We start from the raw sequence: 22,219 nt of genomic DNA, 5'->3' as shown, positions 1-22,219 counted from the left end.
TATATATATATATATATATATATATATATATATATATACGGTATATATATATAGGGTGTACCCCGCCTCTCACCTGTAGATGGCTGGAGATAGGCACCAGCACCCCTCGCGACCCACCCTTGGAATAAAACGTGTCAGAAAATTGATGGATGGAGATTAATTTGTATTTATATATATATATATATATATACATATACATATATATGTATATGTATATATATATTAATTTGTCTATTCTTTTTTACGATTAATCGATCAATAATCGGATAGCAAAAGATTCCGTAAAGAAGACCTTTTACGAAATTAAACCAGGTGAAACTAAAATTTTTCCACTTGAATTTTGGATAGAGCATATTGATAGACAAAAATCTATTTTTTATATTAAATAGAAAATGTTCATATACTTTTTTGTTTTACAATTTTCATAAAATAACTGCTCTAAGTGGATTTCCCTGTCAGCTTAAGGCATCTTTTAGAGTCTATATTCCAGTTCATGATTGATCTATAACTAATTTAGTTGATGTTAATTAACTAAATTAGTTAATCATAATTAATCCCATTAATAGTCTCAATCATAATATGCATGTCAAAAACATCTGATTCTAGCAAAAAAATAAAAATCTTTCTAGATAAAATTAAAATATACAAAAAAATGTATGAACTACATCCTAATAAATGGATAATATCCCTCTACATAAAGGGAAATGTAGGTCATTTTAAAGTTCATCCTTTGAGAATCTGGATTGACTTTTTGCTGCCAGTTCCTTAATAATCACCTGTCGCTGCTCTGCATGCAGGAATGCTTTGTCCTTCTGCTGTGCGTCACAAGCTGACCCTCAGCTGTCAGCTGAACCATCAGAGCTGAGAAGGCAGCCTGCAAGAATTTCACAGGCTATGTTTGAGCCCAAGGATGCACCATCATGCCAACAGACAAGAACAAGGGTGGGCCAAAGGAGACATCTTATTTTTGGGACCTTAGTCTGCAGTAAACACATCTTATTTGTTAGTATAACGTGCAGATATTTCAATCGGTAGTTGTGGTCAAATACAACAGTACTAATTTGCTCCAAATAAACTGTAAATGTAGAGCAAGACAATAACCTAAATATTTTCCTTCACTAACAAAGTCTGCGTTTATCGTTCCATCAACTGGGGCTCCATTTGCAGAAGGTTTTTTCCTACTAAACCCAAACCATTGCATCCTCTGGTTCTCTAATGTTTTTTACAGCTTCCTAATTATTACCCTCTGTTCAAGTTTTTTCTATATATTCAGACCTAACACTTCCATCTCCATATCCGGTAGTACCGCGTTCCTCCGCTTAGAGGTAGTAGTTTCCCCATAGCTAAACTTTATCAGCTCAAAAAGTGGTTTTCATCCCTCAGAAACCCCATATATAGTCAGAATGGATGCTGAATGCAGTTATCTAAGTAATGTTTTTTATTATTTTTTTTATAGCGTGTTTAATAAACACAAAAACAGAATTTAGGAAAGGGTTGACAAACTTATCAGTTATAACTTTTAATGTGTATAAATTGAGCAAGGTTTTTCTGTTCTATCAGCTCCCAGTTCATGGTGTTTGGACTATTTTTTCACTATTTGTCAAATTCTTAGCAAGCCTTTGGATTGCCTGGCTAAAGACTTGTTATAAAGGTTTTCTCTTTAGCAAAGCATTTTGGTTTATCTTATAAAAGTTTCTGCTGCAGATTCCCAGTCATCCAGGTCATAGTTAAATTAAAAACAATCCACTGGACTTTGTTTCAAAGTTTGAAGACGTTTCGCTTCCTATCCAGGACAAAGGATGTACGGACTAAGGACATTCTTTTGAGGACCAGAATGTTCAAATTTTGGACAAAGAAAATAGGATTTGAGAGGGGCGGGAAGGAAACCATCTATTTTGAGGAAAAAAAAAAAAAACCTCAAACAGAGGGGATGGACTCAGGTTTCAGCTTTCAAAAACCTACAATGCAGCAATTAAGTTAATCCCTTCCCGTTATCATCGTAGCCACAGCCCCTTTACAGGAGAGCAGAGAACCTCGCCTATTCAGCCAGGCCAACAAACCCCTTTAACGACCGACCTTTCAGACACTTAGATGGGTATGGGGCATTGCAGGCTAAAAAAAGAAGCCAACCCTAGTTAAATAAAAGGAAATTGATGGATTTCACTCAGTCAGCACATTTATTCATATCTTTGCAAAGAGAGAACAGTCATCATATAGCCCTTATGGCACAGCATTCTGCCCTGTTCTGCATGAGCAGCGTTCGTTCCCCCTTACTTACTGTACAACAATGAAAAAGTAGTCGGAGTCAACAGAGGTTAACAGTAACATGTTATGAATAAACCTTGAGAAAGAATCTGGTTTTATGGGAAGAAGCAATGTCTGGTCTACAAACACCATCACCAGAGAATGATGTGGCTTTCAAGATGAAACAGACTGAGTGAAAACTTTTATAGTGAGTAAATAGGATAAATTAATATATAATAGAGAAATATAAATTTTCCGACAACCCCCTTTAAATTTGCATGTTTTCAAAACAAAAACAAGGTTTTGTTGGGCTACTGTATAAAACCTCGGACTCAACGCTATTCCTGACATTTTTAATTGAAAAGGCTTCCTGGATCGGATGCAAAACGTCCTCAAACTTGGAAACAAAGTCCAGTGGATTGTTTTTAATTTTGTTAAATTAAGTTTAAACAAGATGTATTAGAAACGAAAAACCAAAAATGATGAAAATATTGTATTTTGCTACTTAACATATTTGGATATTTGAATTTCGTATGTTTTGTAAAGAGGGCTGCTTGGAGATGCAGTTTGTTTCATTGTCGCCTTGTAACAAGGTCCTGGGCTCCATTCCAGCCAAGGGTCTTTCTTAATGGAGTTTTCCTGTTTTTCTCATACTTGCAGAGGTTCTCTCTGGGTACTCCACAGTACTTGCTTCCTAAGTCCAAAAGCCTGAATGTTAGGTCTATTGGCAGCTCTAACTTGCCCTTAGCTGTGTGTGTGCTTGGATGTATGTCCTGCCTTGATGGACTGGCAACCTCTCCATAATGTACCTTTCACCAAAAGACTGAAGGAGATAAGCACCGGCCACCTGGGTTCCTGACGGATAAGTGGAAGAAGATGAATGTTTTACCAAAACTCACTTATTGACCATTAAAAAGTCATTAAGTTTGTAATTTAGTTCTAAAATAATTTCTAACAGGACTGACTTATTATCCTCTGCAGAATTCCAGACACACCATCAAAACAAATTCCTTTGTAAAACCCAGTTTAGGGGAAGAAACAGTGAAACAACAACAGTGAGATTTTTATTTTTTTGCCCATCTTTTTATTTTGATTAATATTCACATCACTAGTTAACAATTAATCACAATGAACATCTCTTTCATACCAAATATTCAGAATTGAAGGGGGAGATGAGCGCTATCTAACAGGACGGATGCTTCTAACAACCAACTGTTGGGTTTGTCGTCTCCTGCATGCTCTTGTAATGGGTTGTGCTCTAAGCAAGAAAACAGCACAAACTACAGAGTGTCCACCCAGCAGTACTTAAAAGATTACTTGGTTTATAGGGGATATTTAGGGGGAAGCAGAGGATCATAGCACAGCTTATAGTGTAAAGTTAAACCTCTGCTTTTGGCATTAAATTATTAATTAATTTTATTTTTGAGCAGCCAGCCAGTGGTTGCTGTGAATATGATAAAAGATAAAATAATCAGCCTCTTCTTTAGTACTGGAGTGGCGACAAACCTCTGTAGGATGAGCCAAGTTGGTGCTCATACCTACCAACACACTCCTTTATTCAGGTATAATTATAACAATTTAACCAATATATATTTAAATTTGATATATTTTTATTTTTTTAAATATTTTCCCCAAATTCGTAAAAGAAAATGACACAATGGTCCAAGACTTGCCCTAATTCAGTCCAGTGTTGGTAGGTATGTTGAGGTGTTTAGGAGCTGTCTAATACAGGACATAATCCATGCCAAGATACAGAGTTTGATGTTCTTTACTCTCACGGTGCCTTTCACACCAATTATCTCATCACTTCTTAAACTCAGTTATTAGTGCCGTGGTATTTCAACCATCATCTGAAAACAGAACAGAGACAGCCTCACACATGTATTCAGAATGTTAAACACATTTTAAAAACATTCTTAAAACATCATCAGCCCTTTTTTTGTTGGAAAAAAGGCAGACTTCTGAAAAAAGAAAAAAAAGTACATCTTTCCCTACTTACAGTACGCTTTCAATCATTCGCTGAGCTAAACTGTTGCAGGTTTGTGTGAACACGCTCAGCTGGAAACATCCCGTTACATCCCGTTAAAACAAAAGTTGTTTTTTCCACTTTTGCAATTATTATTATAAGCTTTCATTTAATACATCTGGAGTGATAAAAACACAGTGTTGATTATGTACAAGGGATAATGTGAGATATTAGAAGAAGGGTGAGGTTTCAATGCTACAGGAAATGGTTGTGAGCAGATATCAGTGTCAGTCAAGCTATTACTTTATGTCCAAGCTGCAAAGCAACATACCTTCAGCCCACATCCTCTCATACTTAATAATGCTTACTGAACACCTAAAAGGTGGGTTTGATATTTAGGAATTTATTATTTATAACTGTTGTATAGAATAAAATGTTTTGTAGTCTGGTACAAGTTAAATCTTTGAGAAAATAAAATGAAGCTCTGAAACAAATCTGCCTCAAACAGATATAAATTTTATTTTGGCCTGATGAATTACTATTTCTAAATAAAAACCAAACAAGAGGGATCTATCAGCATCTATGAGAATACAGGCAAATTGAGGAGATAATGGTGAAATATCTTAATTTAGAAGAAAAAATTGAAAAAAAAATATTATTATTTTGGCTCAAGTGAAGATGGGTGAATATTCCTAAACCTGGGCAGCATTTTGTTGGCATATTAAAAAATTAATCTGCTTCATGTCAGGATTATGGATGTTGAGTAAAGAGGCATTTAGAAATATTGCAGATCAAATTCATATCAGTCTTGATCAACTCTGTTTAAAAGTGTCACTTCATATCAGCAGCAGACTTAAACATAACAATATGTGGAATAAATAAAAGTAGCATCCCCATTTCAACAGGAGACATGCATGTTTTAAGCCTTTTCTAAAAAGCCTTATGAATTAAGCCATGCAGCTTTGAAAGATTCCCTTTGAAAGTTTAATTTATAATCTATATTAACAGCATGGAAATCTATTTTAAATCTAATAAACGTCTATTTTTTTTTTTTTTGAGATACAGTTACCTGATGATGTAAGGTTCATGTGCACCAAGAGCAAAAGCTCATTTACCATAAGTAATACAAGCTAGTAACAATGCATTTCTGAACATTTTGCACTTTCAAATTCTGTATGGTATGTTAATTTCATAAAACAGTGTGTGAGATTTAAAATGTAATCATCATTTTCTTTTCTTTTGTATATTTTGTTTTGCTGCAGCTTTAGCTAAACGTTAAACTTAAGACAGCCATGTTTATTTCAGGCTCGGATTTTAACTTGACTTTGAGGGACGTTTCTATTATACTAGAACTTGGAAAATTTCTAAGTATAAAAATTAAATGCATAATAAACTGCATAATGAACTGCATCATTTAGCTACATTTTTTTCCATTTGACTTTGTCATTATGAGCAGGACAGAGAAAGAACCAACTTTTTTGCACAGATGTTAGAAAATGTAACAGAGTGACACCACACACATAAAAAAGAAAAAAAAGATTTCAAGGGTTAATAAAGTGTTGCATAGCTGCGGTTCTCTGCTAATAAAGTGAATTTTGTTGGCTCATAGATTAGTTTCATTTATCTTGATCTACATTATATGACAGAAGGTGGCTTGAAGTTCTGTAAGCCTCTTGGGCAGAGGATAAAAATATATGTACTCATTCAGTAAATGTGACCTTGCAGCTTGGCCAGAATGTAAATCCCAAAGAATGTCAACAAGAATAACACAATGGCAGCCTGTAGCGCTGGGTGTTTAATCGTTGAAGCACAACACCAATAACCCGAGTTCGGCTAAAATCCACCACACAGCAGCTCATCTCCTCACACAACAGCACACTCTTACAATGAGCTACTTAGACACATCGAGACACATCCTATTCTTCTATACACAGTCCAGCACCTATAGCTATCAAAGTGTGTTGATACCTTAGTTATTTTGTGTGCAAAAAAAAAAAAAAAAAAAAGTTCACATTATTATTATTTTCACATATGATCCACGCATGTGTCATGTGCCGTGTGTTGCTTTAGGCAACTTATGCGAATTGTTTAGAAGGGACAATACGATAACAATATACGCATATATGTTGTTTCTTAGCTTTTTAGTCTTGACTATTTGATCACTTGCTCTTTGATTGCCATAGGTTTTACTAAACTACCAATACGGTTTGGTTCCCAGAAGCACACACGTACAGCACACAGCTGACAAGGTTTAACCAATATACAGTAAAGCAACTTGAGTACAGTTATATCACTTGAGTGCATCAAAAAATGAACAAGACTATGTTCAAAGTGCACAAAAGCTTTTTTATCTTTAGGGAACTTTACATGATCCGAGTAGTGCTGATAATACTTAGTGTTCCAGACACAATAATATAGAGCTAGTTTAAATAGGTGCAGTATGGGGGACTATGCTTCTCTGGTGGGGGATGTTCATCAGTTAGCTTTTAGTAAAGTCACAGAGCCAGACTATCAGTGTTCAAGAGGCTAAGCGGCGCCCTCTACAGGATGGATGCAGTAGTAACACTTCACACATCTGACAGCTACAGTACACCACACACACACACACGTTGCAAATCCCTCAGTGTCTTTTGACCAGAGACCATCCCAACCTTGAAAGCACTGTGAGCAGGAAGGCCACAGCCTACTCATGTTCGAATTGTGATGCATAATGTATCTTTGAACAATGTTCTGAAATCAAAGCCAAATCACAGTGTTGAGGGGAGTAATAATGTTTTCGTTTAAGGGAATATGTAAAAAGAAAAAAAAAAAAGCCTACAGCTCTAAAAGTCTGACTGAAATTTGGTAAGAGACAAAACAATGTCAATAAAACTGCAAACAAAAAAATTAAATAAAAAATCTTCCAGGGTATTTTATTTATTGCAATGAGCTATTTTAGAAGGAAACCCTTAAATGTTTGGCTTGTTTCTGGGATACATTTCACTATAATACTGGAGCAGGCATGGTAATCTGGAGCTGGGCAGTTCCTGCTGTCCAGCATGGTATGATTTAAGAACATTCAGTATATTAAAACTGCATCTAACATAAATTAAACATGCTGCACATAAATGTAAAGAAAACATTTTTCCCTAATCTATTTACAATACAAATGTCAGGGTAGAAGATGTGCCTAAAAGAGCGGCAGAAACCTTGACGCCTAACAATCTGCTCCTTTAAGTCTATAAGTGGTAGGATTTTGTTGTTGTTGTTGTGTACTGGTAAACCCCTAAAACACCACAATGTTTTAAACATGAACGCAATATTGACCCCCTGATTGTTAGCTCCCACTTCAAGTTAACTCTCCCCCATCTCGGAACGTTTGTTCACCATATCAGTTCTCTGTCCTCTTTCTGTTTTTTTTTTTGTGTCCCTTAGATGCACTGGTGACAAGAAGCCCTCAATCTTTATATTACTGTATTGCTGTCAGAAAGCTAAAGAAAGACACAGGAAGAGGAAAGAGATGAAGAGATGCTACAACACGGGATACCAGTGTACAAAACCTGTAGCAAAGATAATGAGATGATCTATGAACAAAGAATATTAACAATAGTAGCACATTAGCGTGAACTACTAAACGATAAAGCAGTGGTTTTCTAAAACTACATACAAAGGGCCTTCCATCCTCAGATGGGTTAATGCAAATAACCAAGAGGTTTCGGTTTCAAAGGGTGCATGAGAAAAATTGAGGTCTTCTACCTGTCAGTCTGTTATTATCATGGGCCAGACACATCTTATGGTAACGGCTGAGGACCCTTGGAGACGGTGTGGATGTGCAGAAATGTGATGAATAGAGATGAACAGTGTAATCTATAAAGAACTTTTAAATACAGAGCTCCTTCATATTCATCATATGCATTATTTCTAGAGAGCTTTAATACTCAGTGTATGTAGATACCAGCTCAAAAGGTATACATATTTAGATTTAAGGGTTAATACACTCAAAGGGTAGTTAGTGGTGAAGGTTAGGATCCTCTATTTTTTTTTATACGTGACGTCTACTTAGCCAGGGTATTATGTATAACCAAATCATGCAGTGTAACTGCAAAAAGTGCTTTAATTAGTCCAGTGTACCTATTCTTTTGTGTTCTTTGAGGTAAATTGTGTTAATTCACATCAGCAGGACCAATTTCCAATTAAAGACCACCCAGTGAAGCTCCTAACATAAACCATTTGTGCTCTTCTGACATTATTTTGAGGTCCTAAAATTTTCTAATAATGTTTTTAACTGCAGTCATAAGCAGAAAAAAAATACAGATCCTGTGCTTAAATATGTTTGGACGGTGACTTGCTTGAAATGTATCTTCCCACATCCGTTTTGCTCTTCTGATTTTATTTGTAGACTAAATTTGAGCCCCTTACCTTAATAACAACATCAACAATGAGGAAAGTTGTTAATATGGTACCATTAAAAAAACAAAAACTTTTTTTTTTTAGTTTCCAACTCATCTCACCAATCAAGCTACATATAAAGAAAGGCGGTTCGAGTAATCGGCCGATTTCTGTCTAAACAAGCTTTTGTACTTAATTAGATTCTTTTTGCAAAACACGTTAAGCTGTTCCAGTTTAGCACAACCATGTGGTGTTTTTTGAAACCACCTCTATCAACTTTGAGTACAAGGATACTAATAGAGAGATAAAAATAATACTGATAATTTTTAATCAACATTATCATGATTGTGATTAAATAATTTGTAATAAGTCTTTGATTGGCAATAAGAATGCCTTTGATGAGACTAAGTGATATCTGATGGGCTGATCTTGAGGTGAGGTACAGATTTACTGACATGGTTAGGATACTACAGGATACTAAGGGAGTGTTGGAGTGTGAATGTTTTTCAAAGAGCAGAGAAAATTGTTTTCATAAGACGTTAGATTCATAGGTTGAACATTTGAAATAGGTGACTCTGCTTTGTGTTGTTAGGCTGTTTTGTTTTTTTAACGGGGTAAAGTTGAGTATATCTGTGGTAAGAAGATAACAAGCTGGTGAAACCACACAAAGATGTGTCTACAAACACCAAGTGGACGACTTGGTAAGATAACTTTGAGAGGTCGAAGTTAAGGATTGGTAGAAGGACGCTGGTAGGCAGACCTCAGAGGAACACTGAGAAGCAATTGTTGCTGCAGTGGGTGACTTGAAGGACAGGACCAGAGGGAAGTGACTGCACGGTGGTTATTTCGTTGGTCAGTAGGTTGGCAGGTCAGTGAGCATCATGCACGTTCCACCACTTTCTGTAGCTCACAGGGACTCAGTCTGTAAACAGAAAAAAAACAACGATTTAAGAAAACGCAATAAACAACGCAGATAGAAATCTCTTGATCTAAAAAACACTGGCCAGATGGTCTGCAGATCATAGGTTGCTGCTGTTTTTGCAGTGACATTAATCGAAAGACCAAGTGGTTGTTTTTGATCTTATTAGTGCTGCAGCCATAAATCAGATTAGCTAAATCTGATATCAGCATCAGTTTAAGACTCCTGCTGTCTTTGAACTCACAGTTTGGTGGCCTGCTGCAGTAATAAAGAATCATTATCTACAAACACAAGTTCATCTTCTGCTCATTATTTCATTTGTTGGTTATTTTTATCACTGAAGCAGAGAAGCAGAATATGTATGTGCTTGTTGTAGAGCACGTACACCACTGGGGTTAGTTTGAAAAAGATTACAAATTATGTGACTACATTCAGCAAATGAAGTCACATAATGGTGAAACCTACAGCCAGCATTAATTTGCATTTAACACTTTGATCCAATGTGCTTAAAATGCTAAATATATTCCGTTATATTTATGTTTCCCTGTATTCAAGGAAGTTTAGCTTTAGTAATGGAATATTAATTAAAAATCACAATTAAATAATTCTAATTTTGATGGTGTAGGATTTTGCACACACTTGTCTCGGTAATGCGCTTGTCTATGCTAAGGGGCTCCTTTAGTCCACCTCCCCCTAAAGGAGAAGCTGTTGGCTCTTTCATGCCATTCTCTTTAGCAACGCCTGCTGGTGCTGTTGTTTGCTGTGGAGCACCACTTGCAGGTGGAGATGTCTTCTCTCCTGTTTTGTCCTCCTGTGGGCAGATATAGATAAGCACAGGGACACAGAAAAATTGAGGACAAACATTAGTCTCATTGCCAACTCTTAAACTCTCACACCATCTAGTGGTGGAAGGCAGTACCAGCACAGTGAGTCAGCAGGACCAGATAATCTGCATTGTTTTTAAAAAGAAAGCACTGCAAATAAGATTGAAATTTGACCTTGTGTCCGTTTGTCTGTTCGCTGCCTGGCCCTACGTTGTCCAAAGATCCGATCTTGGACTTGGCCTTAATGTTGACCTTATGGGACTCAATCTTCACATCACCACCACCTGGAGGGCAAAAAAAAAAAAAAAAAAGGCTGTAAAAAGACTGTTGAATTATGGTTTAGAAGTAGGAAAAGCAAAACAGAGGTTGTCTTTAGTTGAACCTGGCTTGTATTTGATGTTGTCCTTGGAGCCACATTTTGAGGTCACCTTGCTCACATCAACCTTCTTATTCAAGATTTGCACCTGGGGGACAAAACAGATCATAATGCTAACATTTAAATCACCAGATCCAAAGCAATACCTTAAAAAGTTTACGTTTTTACCGTACAGTATAAATGCAATATGCAGCAAAATGGCATCCAGCATGAATTCCCAAAGAATAAAATATTTTAAAAATGTTTTATTTTCCTCTGTCTATGTTTTGCTTTCATTTACCACACACCAAAATAGCAACACATACATGACATCTACTATAAAGCATTTGGAGGTTTTTAATTACAGTAACATAAAAGATAGGGTTACTCTTAAGATGTGGACACTTGTGATCACAACATGCATGCATTCATGTGTATCAAACATAAAAAGGTGAACGGTATCTGCAGGCAAATAAATAAAAATGGCATATAAACACTTTAATTTTCATCTGACTTGGTGTAGGTAAATAAACCATTACATAATGATAAATTAATAACTTTAGTTTTTTATTGAAGAAATCTTAGATGGCAAAGCTTTTGTTAAGAGAAGCAAGAGAAGGGATTGGATAGTGCAGCGGGTGCTTGAAGCAAATGGGAAGGACAGTCGGAGAGGAGGACACTCAAAAGTAAAATCAATCAAAAGTGCAAACAGTGGGTGCCACTGATGTGCTAATTACAATGCTTTAATGCCAAACTACTTTGAAGATGATCGGTTTCGTTTAAACGTTTGATATAGAAGAAGGCGGCTCTACAGCTCAGCTCAATTTCCTCCTCTTCTGACGCAAGCTCCAACAGAGCTTCTTGCTCAGAGCCCACCAGGTGAGAATGATGGACACATTATGCCAATTCTACATTAGAGTAAATTGATTTGTTTTTTTAAGCAAGATGTAGTGGCTAAACAAGATGTATTTAAAAAAAAAAGAAAAAAAGAGCAGCGATGCAAATGCGTCCAACCTATCCAGAGTCTCGCCCTTCGCTCCAGCAGTACTTACTTTGCCACCTCCAGGGACATGTTTGATATTGTCCTTGGAGCCACAGCGGGAGGTGATGTGGCTGAAGTCCAGCTTTTTGTGCACTATCTGAACCTAAAGACAAGCAGGCAGACACATACACACAAAAGCAAAAGAAAGAAAGAAAGCAGAAAAGAAAGAAAGAAAATAAGAAAGCAAGAAAGAAAGAAAGAAAGAAAGAAAGAAAGAAAGAAAGAAAGAAAGAAAGAAAGAAAGAAAGAAAGAAAGAAAGAAAGAAAGAAAGAAAGAANAAAGAAAGAAAGAAAGAAAGAAAGAAAGAAAGAAAGAAAGAAAGAAAGAAAGAAAGAAAGAAAGAAAGAAAGAAAGAAAGAAAAGAGCGGATCAGCTGGCAGCTTTAGATGATGGAAAACAGAGTAGACTTGTACTAAAACTATGGAAGAGATTCTGTTATTCAGTTCATCTCATCTCTAGTTTAGCTCTATGGGTACTGAAAAGCATTGTTAATTGCACAGTTTTTTGTAAAAGTTTCTTAAAAGGTGAGTGCATTCTGGCAGAATAACAAGAGTGCTTCCATAAAATGCATTAGCAACATTACAACAACACAGAAAACCAGTGAAAATGAGACAAAGCACATGCAGCAAAAATAACCAGTGACTGTTAATTGGTGCCTCTCAAAACAAAAACAAAGCAAGGAAAAAAGGGCCTTCTAAATGCTTCATAGGGTTGATTAATTTTAAGTGTTTTTTAATAACAACTAACTATACTTCTTTATTTGGCTAAAAGGTCTGAATTATGAAGAGTAAAAGACAGAAAACCAGAGAGAAACCTTCAAAATAAAATAATATATAATAATAATTAATAAAATATAATAATAGGTATGGGACCTTTTTTCTTAAAACACAAATCAAACTGAAGTGTTTTCTCTAAGAAGGAATGCATTTGTGAACCTAGATTACTTGATCTGCAAATGGTAATATGCTTATCTAGGCTTGTTATTGAATTCTGTTTTTTCTCTGAAAATATTTAAGTAGTTGTGAGTTCAAATTTAGAAGTTCAGAGAGGATGAAAAGGGAAGATGGACACACACAGAACCCAAAGGCTGTGCCTAAAGTTGTCTATAGTCAGTTTTGTCCACTCAGTAAAAATGTCCTATTAACCATAATAATGTTACATTCAAGCTGGCTAGCTCAAGAGGTAAGTCACCCATCCTGCAAACAGGAAGCCTGAGTTTGTATCCTAGCTGTGGGGAATGAGCTGCCAGTGAGGGTCCTTAGGCAAGACCCTTCATGCTAATCCCTGCTTTGGGGAGTGGCTGCCTAGTGGTAAGGGCATTGCACTTGGAATCCTGAGGTTCTGGGTTCAAGCCCCACTCCCACAGACTGCCACTCTGGGTCCCCAAGCAAGACCCTTAACCCCCACACTGCTCCCTGTGCGACGCACAGTTAAGCTAAATATCAACAACTCCTTTGAAGGTGAAACAGAGGAGTGAAGCATAAGAGGCTCCTCAAGACGGTGGGTTAAATGCAGAGTTAATTTAGTTACTCTGTACTTGTGACAATGTAATGACAATGAAACACTGAAAAAAAGAAGCAAGACAATATTTTGGATCAATCACCATTCACCTCTAAAATCCTACTGAAGATACCATAAAAAATATTTGATGCTGGTGCCATTAAAGAGAAGGCCAGGTAGTTTAAGTGTGAGTTTCCTGGCTGCACCACTGTGTGACATGTTACTCCCTAATGGCAGCATCAATGACAGAAAAAAAAAAAAAAAAAAGCACCTCCAGAGTTCAAACAAAATATCAGAAAGAAAAGCAATTCAGGGTAGTCAGAGCTGATTGAGCAAAGGTGGCTCAATTCATAGGAAAAAGCAAAGCAGCTTAAACTTTCTTGAAATCACTGTATTTGTACTTGATTTAAATAGGCGAGTAAAATTATTTGCTAAGGGAAAAAGACATTTGCACCTAAAAAAGGAAAATATCATCTCCAATATTATGTCCAATGCAATATATATCATCATTTTATGGGCTCGTTCAAGTTAAATCATACATTTACATACCTGCTCAAATGAAGGGCAATTTAATCTCTGTTTTGTTCTTTCAAAAATTTTCTCTTAGTTTTATTCTGAGAAAATCAAAATGTTTAAAAACCTTGAGGTTACTTTTCACAGAGGTATCGTAAGAGCTCATTCTCATTCCCCTCAAAAATACCCTTTTACCTGGTTGGGTGTCTAATCACTGTATTACAGGCTATAAATGTCCTTTAAGTATTGATTGCAGTAGCCTGCAGTATATTAGTCAGCAAGCTGGAGTATGAGACACAATATTCTGTTACAGTAAGGCTTTTATTCAGGCTGCATAAATGTTATTTACCATGAGTACTGTTGGGGTTAACTGCATAAACTGATCTTTTCCCAGAACAGGCACTAAGGTTTTATATTAATGGCATTATCAAATAAATATTGATTAAAACTGCTACATTGTAACAACTCATGGAATAAATATTCAGGGAAATTGCTTGAAAATTGTTTCAATAAAGCCCCAACATGGGGTTTGGATTAGGGTTTTTGGGTTAAAAACAGGAGCTAGGGTGAGACAGCACGCAGCTTAATAATAAAGCTAAAGTAAATCCTTTATATAACTATAATAATAACATCAAACAAATTGTAGTGCTACGAGATTCATTAGCCATAATTTGACCCTAAAACACCTAAACTTCTATTTCTATTTTAAAAGAAAAAAAAAAATTATTTTAAAGGAATTTTCTAAATGAAATTTAGTTTTGTTTACACTTGTGTATACAACATGACAAAATAAATCTAAGTCTAATTCTAAGTCTAAAACACAGTTGACTAACAACTAAGTGGTTCATCACCCATGCATCTATAGCCTATTTTTCCTGTTTTTCAGGTTGGAATATCCCACGCCAATCTCCGGATGCGACATCAACGGTGCTCATGTCAAATGAGAATCTAGCACACAATAGAAGTGTAATATTCAAAATGGATTTTGATGATATTCAGAAAAGAACGGCATCCAACTCAACTCAAACACCAATAGAAACTCCTTGTAAGGTGAAAAAAACAACCCCTTCATATAAGAGCTTGAGCTACAGTATGATAAGTAGCGGATGGTTGCTGCAGTTCTTTGTTTTGGCCACAGGTGGTAGTATCATTAGAAAACTCCATAATGCGTCTTTAAAGGGAAACGCAGTTTTTTTACATTGGGCCCTTGATTTAAGGTTATTACATCAAGTTCTACTCACCCATATGAGTTTTTGTGTCATTTGGAACAGTTCTGAAGATATTCCGTTAGTTTATACCCAAGTAACGTCTTCCTACGGGCAACGACTTGAAGGCACAAACTAAAATGTTCATAATCTATAATTTATAGTACGCCAGCATTCATAACATGTAGGCGAATCACTGTCCCCCAGACACCCGCGGTTATATTATTTATATCTTTTAAAAACAAAGCGTAGTGTGTATGATGTCATCCGCGCGCGCCAGCTACCATTCATTCATCCTGTCCGCTGAACTGCTGCTAGTTTTACTCGCATGCCTGGAAGATGTCTAGTGCTACTACCACAGATGATCTCGCTCTCGAAATGGAATTGAATGATTCAGATTAGCTAGCCGAATGTATAGAGGGGGTAGAGCGTAGCCGCCTGTGGCCCAGGCCGGTAGCCGGCGCGCGCGGATGATGTCATACACACGCTGCTTTGTTTTTATAAGATATAAATATAAATAATATAATCGCGGGTGTCTGGGGGACAGTGATTCGCCTACATGTTATGAATGCTGGCGTACCATAAAGAATAAATTATGAACAGTTTAGTTTGTGCCTTCAAGTCGTTGCCCATAGGATGACGTTACCTGGATATAACCTAAAGGAATATCTTCAGAACGGCTCCAAATGACACAAAACTCATATGGGTGAGTAGAACATCATGTAATAACGTAAAATCGAGGGGCCAATGTAAAAAAAAAAACGGCGTTTCCCTTTAAGCTGACTTTGAATCTTAAGAGCAAATTGTATTGTTAGTCATCTCTGCTAATTGGTGGCCTTGTGGTTTGAGCAAGTTTCTCGTGTCCTTGTAAGGCTGCAGGGTCACTTGTTCCAAGCACAGTGACTAAAGTCCCCGAGCAAAAGGGGCAGCCAACTGCTTCCTAAGGGATGGTTTAAATACAGAGGACGAATTTAATTTTAGCGTACAAAGTTGCAATGACAAAATAAAGATGATTATAACTAATATTTTAGACTACAGTTTCTCTTTTATTAAACTAAGGAAACTCAGTGTTAATCTGGTAGGGACAGGTATTTCACATGGATCTCGACTACATATTCTACATGTTTCAGTTAGCCTCTTTGGTTGTAGTGTGGAATAAAATAAGCCCAGCATCAGACGTAAGAAGGCCTCCTCCAGTCTCTTTGTGTCTAAGTCTCCTTCGCCTGAAAAAAAACCCAGCATGATGACGCAGGTGGCACAGGCAATGGATGACTCACTAAGCACAGTTAGCACACACACACATGCAACTACACAGAAAACACTTAAAAGAGCAGCTGTGTATAAATACATATATCTATATTTGTGTCTTTTTTACCTCTTCTATATCACGTATTACCTGATTGATTTCAAGCAACCACAAAGTTAGTGTGATATTGGTAGCTTTTAATCTTAGAGGCCAACTTAAGTTATTGGTATTGTTCTGCAGCATTTCCTCCGTTGAAATTAAAATATGTCCATTTTTGGAAAAGCTGATTTAAAATACAAATAGCGGACAGGGCCAATGCAATGTAATATGCTGTGCAAATATTTAAAAGCCTCTGCGACTCTTTTACATTCTGTCATGCATTAAAACCTAAAATGCTTAAAATAATTCACGTAAGGCGAAAGGAAAATGATAAATGATTTTCAAATGTTTTCAAAAAAAGAAGAAAAGTACCTGATTGAGATACCAATAAAACAAACATACCATCAGCTGCCTTTTCAAGTAAACTAATATAGAAAGTCTACCTATGTGTAAAGCAGCTATTCCGAGTAATGAGGTCTTAAATGAACAAAAATCAGATTTAAATGGCCCCACAGCCTGAACAAAATAATCTGTTAACAGGACCACAGTCACTAATGGAATCTACAAATCTACAACATTTCATGTACTAAAATGTTAAACTAGAAAGAGAATAGCAGTATAAAATCCCCAGCCCTTTATGCCAAATAGTATTATGAGAAATCTTCAAAAGATGCAATAAAATATTTCTTCTAATGTATAGGAACAACCTTAATAGGATATATAATATAGGGTCAGAATTTGTGCATATACAAGATTATGTCTTGAAAGATCTTCTGAAGGTGATAGGAATCAACAAGGAAATGCTAATAAGGATCTTCTGAGAATGTTGGACCAGGACTCTAGCGTATAACTGAGGACACGTGCTGAGAGGTCTCCAAAATCTTAAATGCAAGAAGATCCGTGGGGGATCTGCTGAATCCCTGGAGTACGCAATATCCTGGATCTATGAATTTTCAAGTGGTTCTGATCCTGAAAAACCCGAAATTTACCTTACATAAGTATACATCTTGAATTTATTTGGATATGTTCTTTATCTTTAAGAAATATGGAAAAAAAAATATGGATTTCAACTTCCTGGAATCCAACCCTTTTTGTCAGTGCAAAATATGTAGGGGACAAAGCAAACATACGTGTATGCAAGAACCGATCTAAAAATAAGTAAACATTTCTTAAAATGAGTAAATTTTGCCCTCAATATGAGCAGGTAAATAAGAGGATATTGAAATGAAATGGTTATCTTTGCCCCTAGAATAAAATGATATAGGACAATGTTATTCCTTATTTCATAAGGAAATTGTTTTCCTGATTTACTTAATTTAAGGTAAAAAATACATTGCTTATTTATGAGGTGTTTTGGTCAGATGAGAACATAGCTGCTTTATCTATCTGCATAATATCAGGCCCTTATCAACTAAAATCTCAAATAAGGGGCACTAACTTACTTATGCAAACAAAGAGTTGCATACACAATTAATGGGGCATATATCCGATTTTTTACTGTGTTTGTGTGGATAACAGGTGCAAAGTTATCGCCCTGTTTTAAAAAAGATTTTACATGTACTAAGGTTTTAGAGAGCAGATTTGATTTATTGTACCCATCCCAAGGGTAGCAAAAATATGCAACATAATCCATCTATGTGGAGGAGATACAGGCAGAGGATATAAAGGAGGACGCTCCCTGTTTGTGTGAAAATTCAGGACCTATTACCTAAAAACTTTTGAGGCAGCAGCCCAGTGGGGAAGCCTCTGCCATCTGGATGATTCCAACCATTGGAACCAGTCAAGGTCATTGCTTTCATTTCATAAATCAACACCGCATCATCTTTCGTAACACCCAACATGCTTAAAACCATTTGTCAAAAAAAGTAAAACGTCCTTTTATTTTCATTGATTAAAGAAAACTGTTAATGTTTCACATATAAATAGAAAGGAAAAAATAGCAGGTTTTTTCAGTATCTCAGCACACACACAAAAACAGGAAACCATTTTTTTCATTGTTTCCTATCAATAATAAACTTTCCTAATGCATAACTTTAGTAATAACAAAAAGATGTGTGAAACCAGTCAAAGTAGATGGAAAAATGACCCAAGCCAAAAACAGGCCCATCTTGGAAGAAAATAAGTATAAATACCTTTAAGTAGTGCATTTACTCACAAAATAAACTCAGAGCTAAAATGTATATATATATATATATATATATATATTTTTTTTTTTTTTTTTTTTTAGAATGGCCCCACCAATGCTCACATCTAAATCCCATTAAGATTTTTTTTTTCTCAAACTTGAGAAGTGATGTTAACTCAGAGCTCAAAATATTCAGCAAAAAAACTGGACACAAATATCTGTTAATAATTTATTAGGCTTTTAGAGTCACCTGACAAAGTACTGCAAAATCAAATTTTAGAAAGTACTGACTAAGGCTGGGGGAATGCATAAAAACCCAATTTTCAGATTCTCTTTTTTCAAAAAAGTGCAAAAGCAATTATTTTATTTTGCTCCATCACGTCAAATTCCAGTGAAATAGATAAAATCCTGGCATTGTTATTAAATGTGGGAAGTCAAGGGATATAAATACTTTTGAAAGGATTTATCCACTATAAAAACATCTTCTTTTTTCTGAGTCAGTTAGCAGTCTGCATCGTCACTGTAACTGGGAGATGAAATAAAAAGTTAAGAAGAAACACTGACATTAAAGAAGCAAAACAGTCTCTCGTTGTCAGCTTGCTGACAGTTGTACTGCAGCTTTTGTGCAATTTAGAAGTTCATTTTTTTTTTACTTTGCTTGGTTCTTAGGTTTGATGTGCAGAAAAATAAAGAAAGGAGAGAGAAGAGATTTATCCGGGGCTACACCAAAGTCAGAGGTCACTGTGGGCCAAGTCTGACACAGCAGTAGAACAGAGCCAACACTTTAAATGAATCCATTTCATAAAAGATGTAACATCAAACAACATGGATCCATATGTACTTTAGATGGATGAAGGGATATGGAGGTGGAAGTAATGTTATCTGCTTACTTGGAGGATTTATGGAACTGGTTTGATGCACTGAAATCAACAGTATCAACTGTATGGTCACAACAATAGCTTAGAGGATGCATTAAAAAACGGAAAGTTCAACATCCTATCTATATTTTTTTAATCAACTAGATTTTGAGGTTATAAACCATTAGCACATCACTAATATACAGATATATACAAAATTGTTCAAGCTGCTCGCAGATATAGATAAACAAGTTTGTTTCCAAAAGGAAACGAGACACAGTTTCAAAATATAGTAAAAGATATAAAAGAATAAATAAAAATAGCTATGTTTTATAGCTATGTTTTATTGTTTTTAAAAAAAACAATAATGTTAAGAATATTGCTGAATATGTTCCTCTCAATAACCAGTGACAATATCTTTATTGGTTGTAATTTATGCTTTGAAACCAATGTTGTGAATTGGATCTGATACAGAATTTGTAAAGGGCACTAATAATTAGGGTGAAGCCATGTAGGCGGTTGTAAGATGCAAAGATATTTATTGGTTGGGCTTCCCTGTATGCTTTCTCTCAGTACTTCCCTTCTCGTGAAGTGAAAATATAGCAGAGGCTGATACACATGCAATATTTTCCCTTGACAAAAAAATGCTACTTTTACTACAAAGTTAAGGTTTTTTGATGAATTGCTAGAAATTATTACAGTACTTTAAAAAAGCCAGTTAAAGTTGCAAATACTATAAAATGTGGGCAATGTATTGTAGGCAACATATTTTTGTAATATTCACGTGAACAGGGAGGCATGTTTTGTGTTGGATGGATGTGGATAATGTGGAGAATACAGATCTGTTGGAGAATGTAGAGGTGTTTCAGGTGGCAGAGACTCACTCTGGCCTTGGCGGCAGGGGTGGAGGAGTCTGATGTCTTGCTGTTCAGGGTGGAGGAGACCTGGGGAGACAACCAGGCCCCTAGTCAATAAAAACCTCGACCAACCACACGCCAAAGCAGAACGACGTGGAAAAGCAGGAGTTAGTGTGGGGGCATGAGGGGGGTCAAAAGGAGAGAGGCTGGATAAATCACATAAATGTGTGGGTTGTTACAGTCAATAAACACGAAAGACTGGGTGGAGAAAAAAACATAAATCGAGTGAATCTAGTCTACAGACTGATGGTCTGGATGTACGACAACTTTCAAACAGCTGGGTACAATGCATTACATGGATCAGGACAGCAGTTTATAGTCTACGAAGGTGAAACAGATAGAGCACTTTAAAAATGATCACAAAGAATAACAGTCATTAGTTCTAAAATATGACTGAATTCAAATGCCTTTTCCTGTTCTTCATTTGCAAACTGCATTTTATTGGGTTTCTACAAAAACATATTGCTCATGTATTCAGCCACCAGTTTTAATTCTTTGTACAATTAAAATCAATTCTTTTGAGTTGCAACTTTACACACCGAGTGAAGTTTTTGCCTCCTTCTCAAACTTAGTATGATGGATGGAGAGTCTATGCTAACAATCCACTACAGTTATGAAAACCATTTCTTCTGCCAAGCAGTGAATTGATACGTTCATTCCTTAGAGTAAACTCAAAATAAATGTCTATAAATCTCTAAGTCTATAAGTCACAGATGGGCGCTCTGCATTGCTGTGGCGCTTTTTAATAATTGACCCACTTTAACTGTATCAAAGATTGTGAAGGATCTCATGAAAGTCAAGATACTTATTGTTTTTCTCCATGTCCCTCATGGGTTTCAATAATTTTCTTATTTGAAAAAAGAAATCCTTCTACTTCTTATTTGATAATTCCTTTTTTTTGGTATATAAAATAAAACTAAAATACTGTGAGGTTTTGGGTTGCAATCAAACATAAATGCAGAAATGTTTCATTTGTGTGAGTAGTTATGCAAATGAACTATAGAAAGCTGCACAAAATAGCAAAGATCAATTATAAATCAGATGTAGAAGGACTGCAGAGCTGATAATACCACACTCCCAGTCCCATGCCATTGTTTAGATAAAAAAAACATTATAAATGTCTGATGGATATTACTTATAAATAAATAAACAATAATTATAAAATTAAAGAGTAGACACAGAGCCTTTGCAATTGTAATTCAGAGCAGCAGTGAAATTATGGAAACCAACAGAAAAGACAGATGATAAAGGGAACATTTGCACTCCTGCAAAACATAATTATGCATCTACCCTGAAAATCCAGGCCATAAAAATACAGCTTGAAGAACTTTTATTTTACTTTTTCCATTGTAGTAGCATAACTATAGAACTGTAAATAAACAAGAGGTCAATATGGTAAATATAACGCTGAGTGATACTAGCACAGATGTGGAAATGCTGTTCTTCTAGATAAATTGAATGCAGATGATTTCTCTGTTGGTCTTTCTAAAATTTCTATGCTGGTCAAACATTTATTGGTCTTTTTTCCAGTGTAGTATAATTACTTAAAAACTATATACCTAGGCTCTTTCAATTTGTTTAAAGGAAAATTAATCAATTGTATATAAACTTTTGAATTCAAAGAGAATCATAAAGATTTTATTCTCCAAAAATAACAAAAATAAGATTATGCATCTATTGGCTTCAGGCAAAATGTATTTTTGAGAGTTTGTGAATTAATAAATCACACGATGATTCATCTTGCTTGCAAGGTAATAAGTCTGTGGCAAGATTGTTGATATTCAGAAACAATTGGGCGTTTAATTATGAGAGTGATCACAAATATAAAAATGTGTTTGGAGAAGGCTAATTTCAGGTCTCTGTAATGGCTGTGTTGTTTTAGCTTTTGGATTAAATCTAAAAGCCTGGCCCAAGAATAATAGTATATTCTAATTAATAAGTAAGTCAATAAATAAATTAAAAGAGATAGATAGATAGATAGATAGATAGATAGATAGATAGATAGATAGATAGATAGATAGATAGATAGATAGATAGA

At 35.7% G+C, this 22,219-nt stretch overlaps 1 protein-coding gene across 5 annotated transcripts in view; it reads right to left on the bottom strand.

Annotated features, from left to right (window-relative positions):
* Positions 1-7,527: 7,527 nt before the first annotated feature.
* Positions 7,528-22,219, bottom strand: part of LOC107088620 (microtubule-associated protein 4-like) — a 100,717-nt gene continuing 86,025 nt past the window's right edge. For 4 of the 5 annotated variants that reach the window (XM_015380904.1, XM_015380908.1, XM_015380905.1 and 1 more), the window contains 6 exons: positions 20,149-20,208; positions 11,729-11,821; positions 10,704-10,785; positions 10,496-10,605; positions 10,137-10,308; positions 7,528-9,500 (listed from right to left, as the gene is read on the bottom strand). In XM_015380904.1, coding sequence (XP_015236390.1) covers positions 9,496-9,500; positions 10,137-10,308; positions 10,496-10,605; positions 10,704-10,785; positions 11,729-11,821; positions 20,149-20,208 — 522 coding nt within the window. In that variant the 3' untranslated portion in view covers positions 7,528-9,495. The remainder of the gene's footprint in view (positions 9,501-10,136; positions 10,309-10,495; positions 10,606-10,703; positions 10,786-11,728; positions 11,822-20,148; positions 20,209-22,219) is intronic. The other variant, XM_015380906.1, reaches the window with a different exon arrangement.

The sequence above is a fragment of the Cyprinodon variegatus genome, unplaced genomic scaffold, assembly GCF_000732505.1.
Source record: "Cyprinodon variegatus isolate N-32 unplaced genomic scaffold, C_variegatus-1.0 Scaffold224, whole genome shotgun sequence".
Classification (NCBI taxonomy): Eukaryota; Metazoa; Chordata; class Actinopteri; order Cyprinodontiformes; family Cyprinodontidae; genus Cyprinodon; species Cyprinodon variegatus.
The sequence above is the reverse complement of the archived record's forward strand: the minus strand, read 5'-3'. Positions and strand labels throughout refer to the sequence as shown.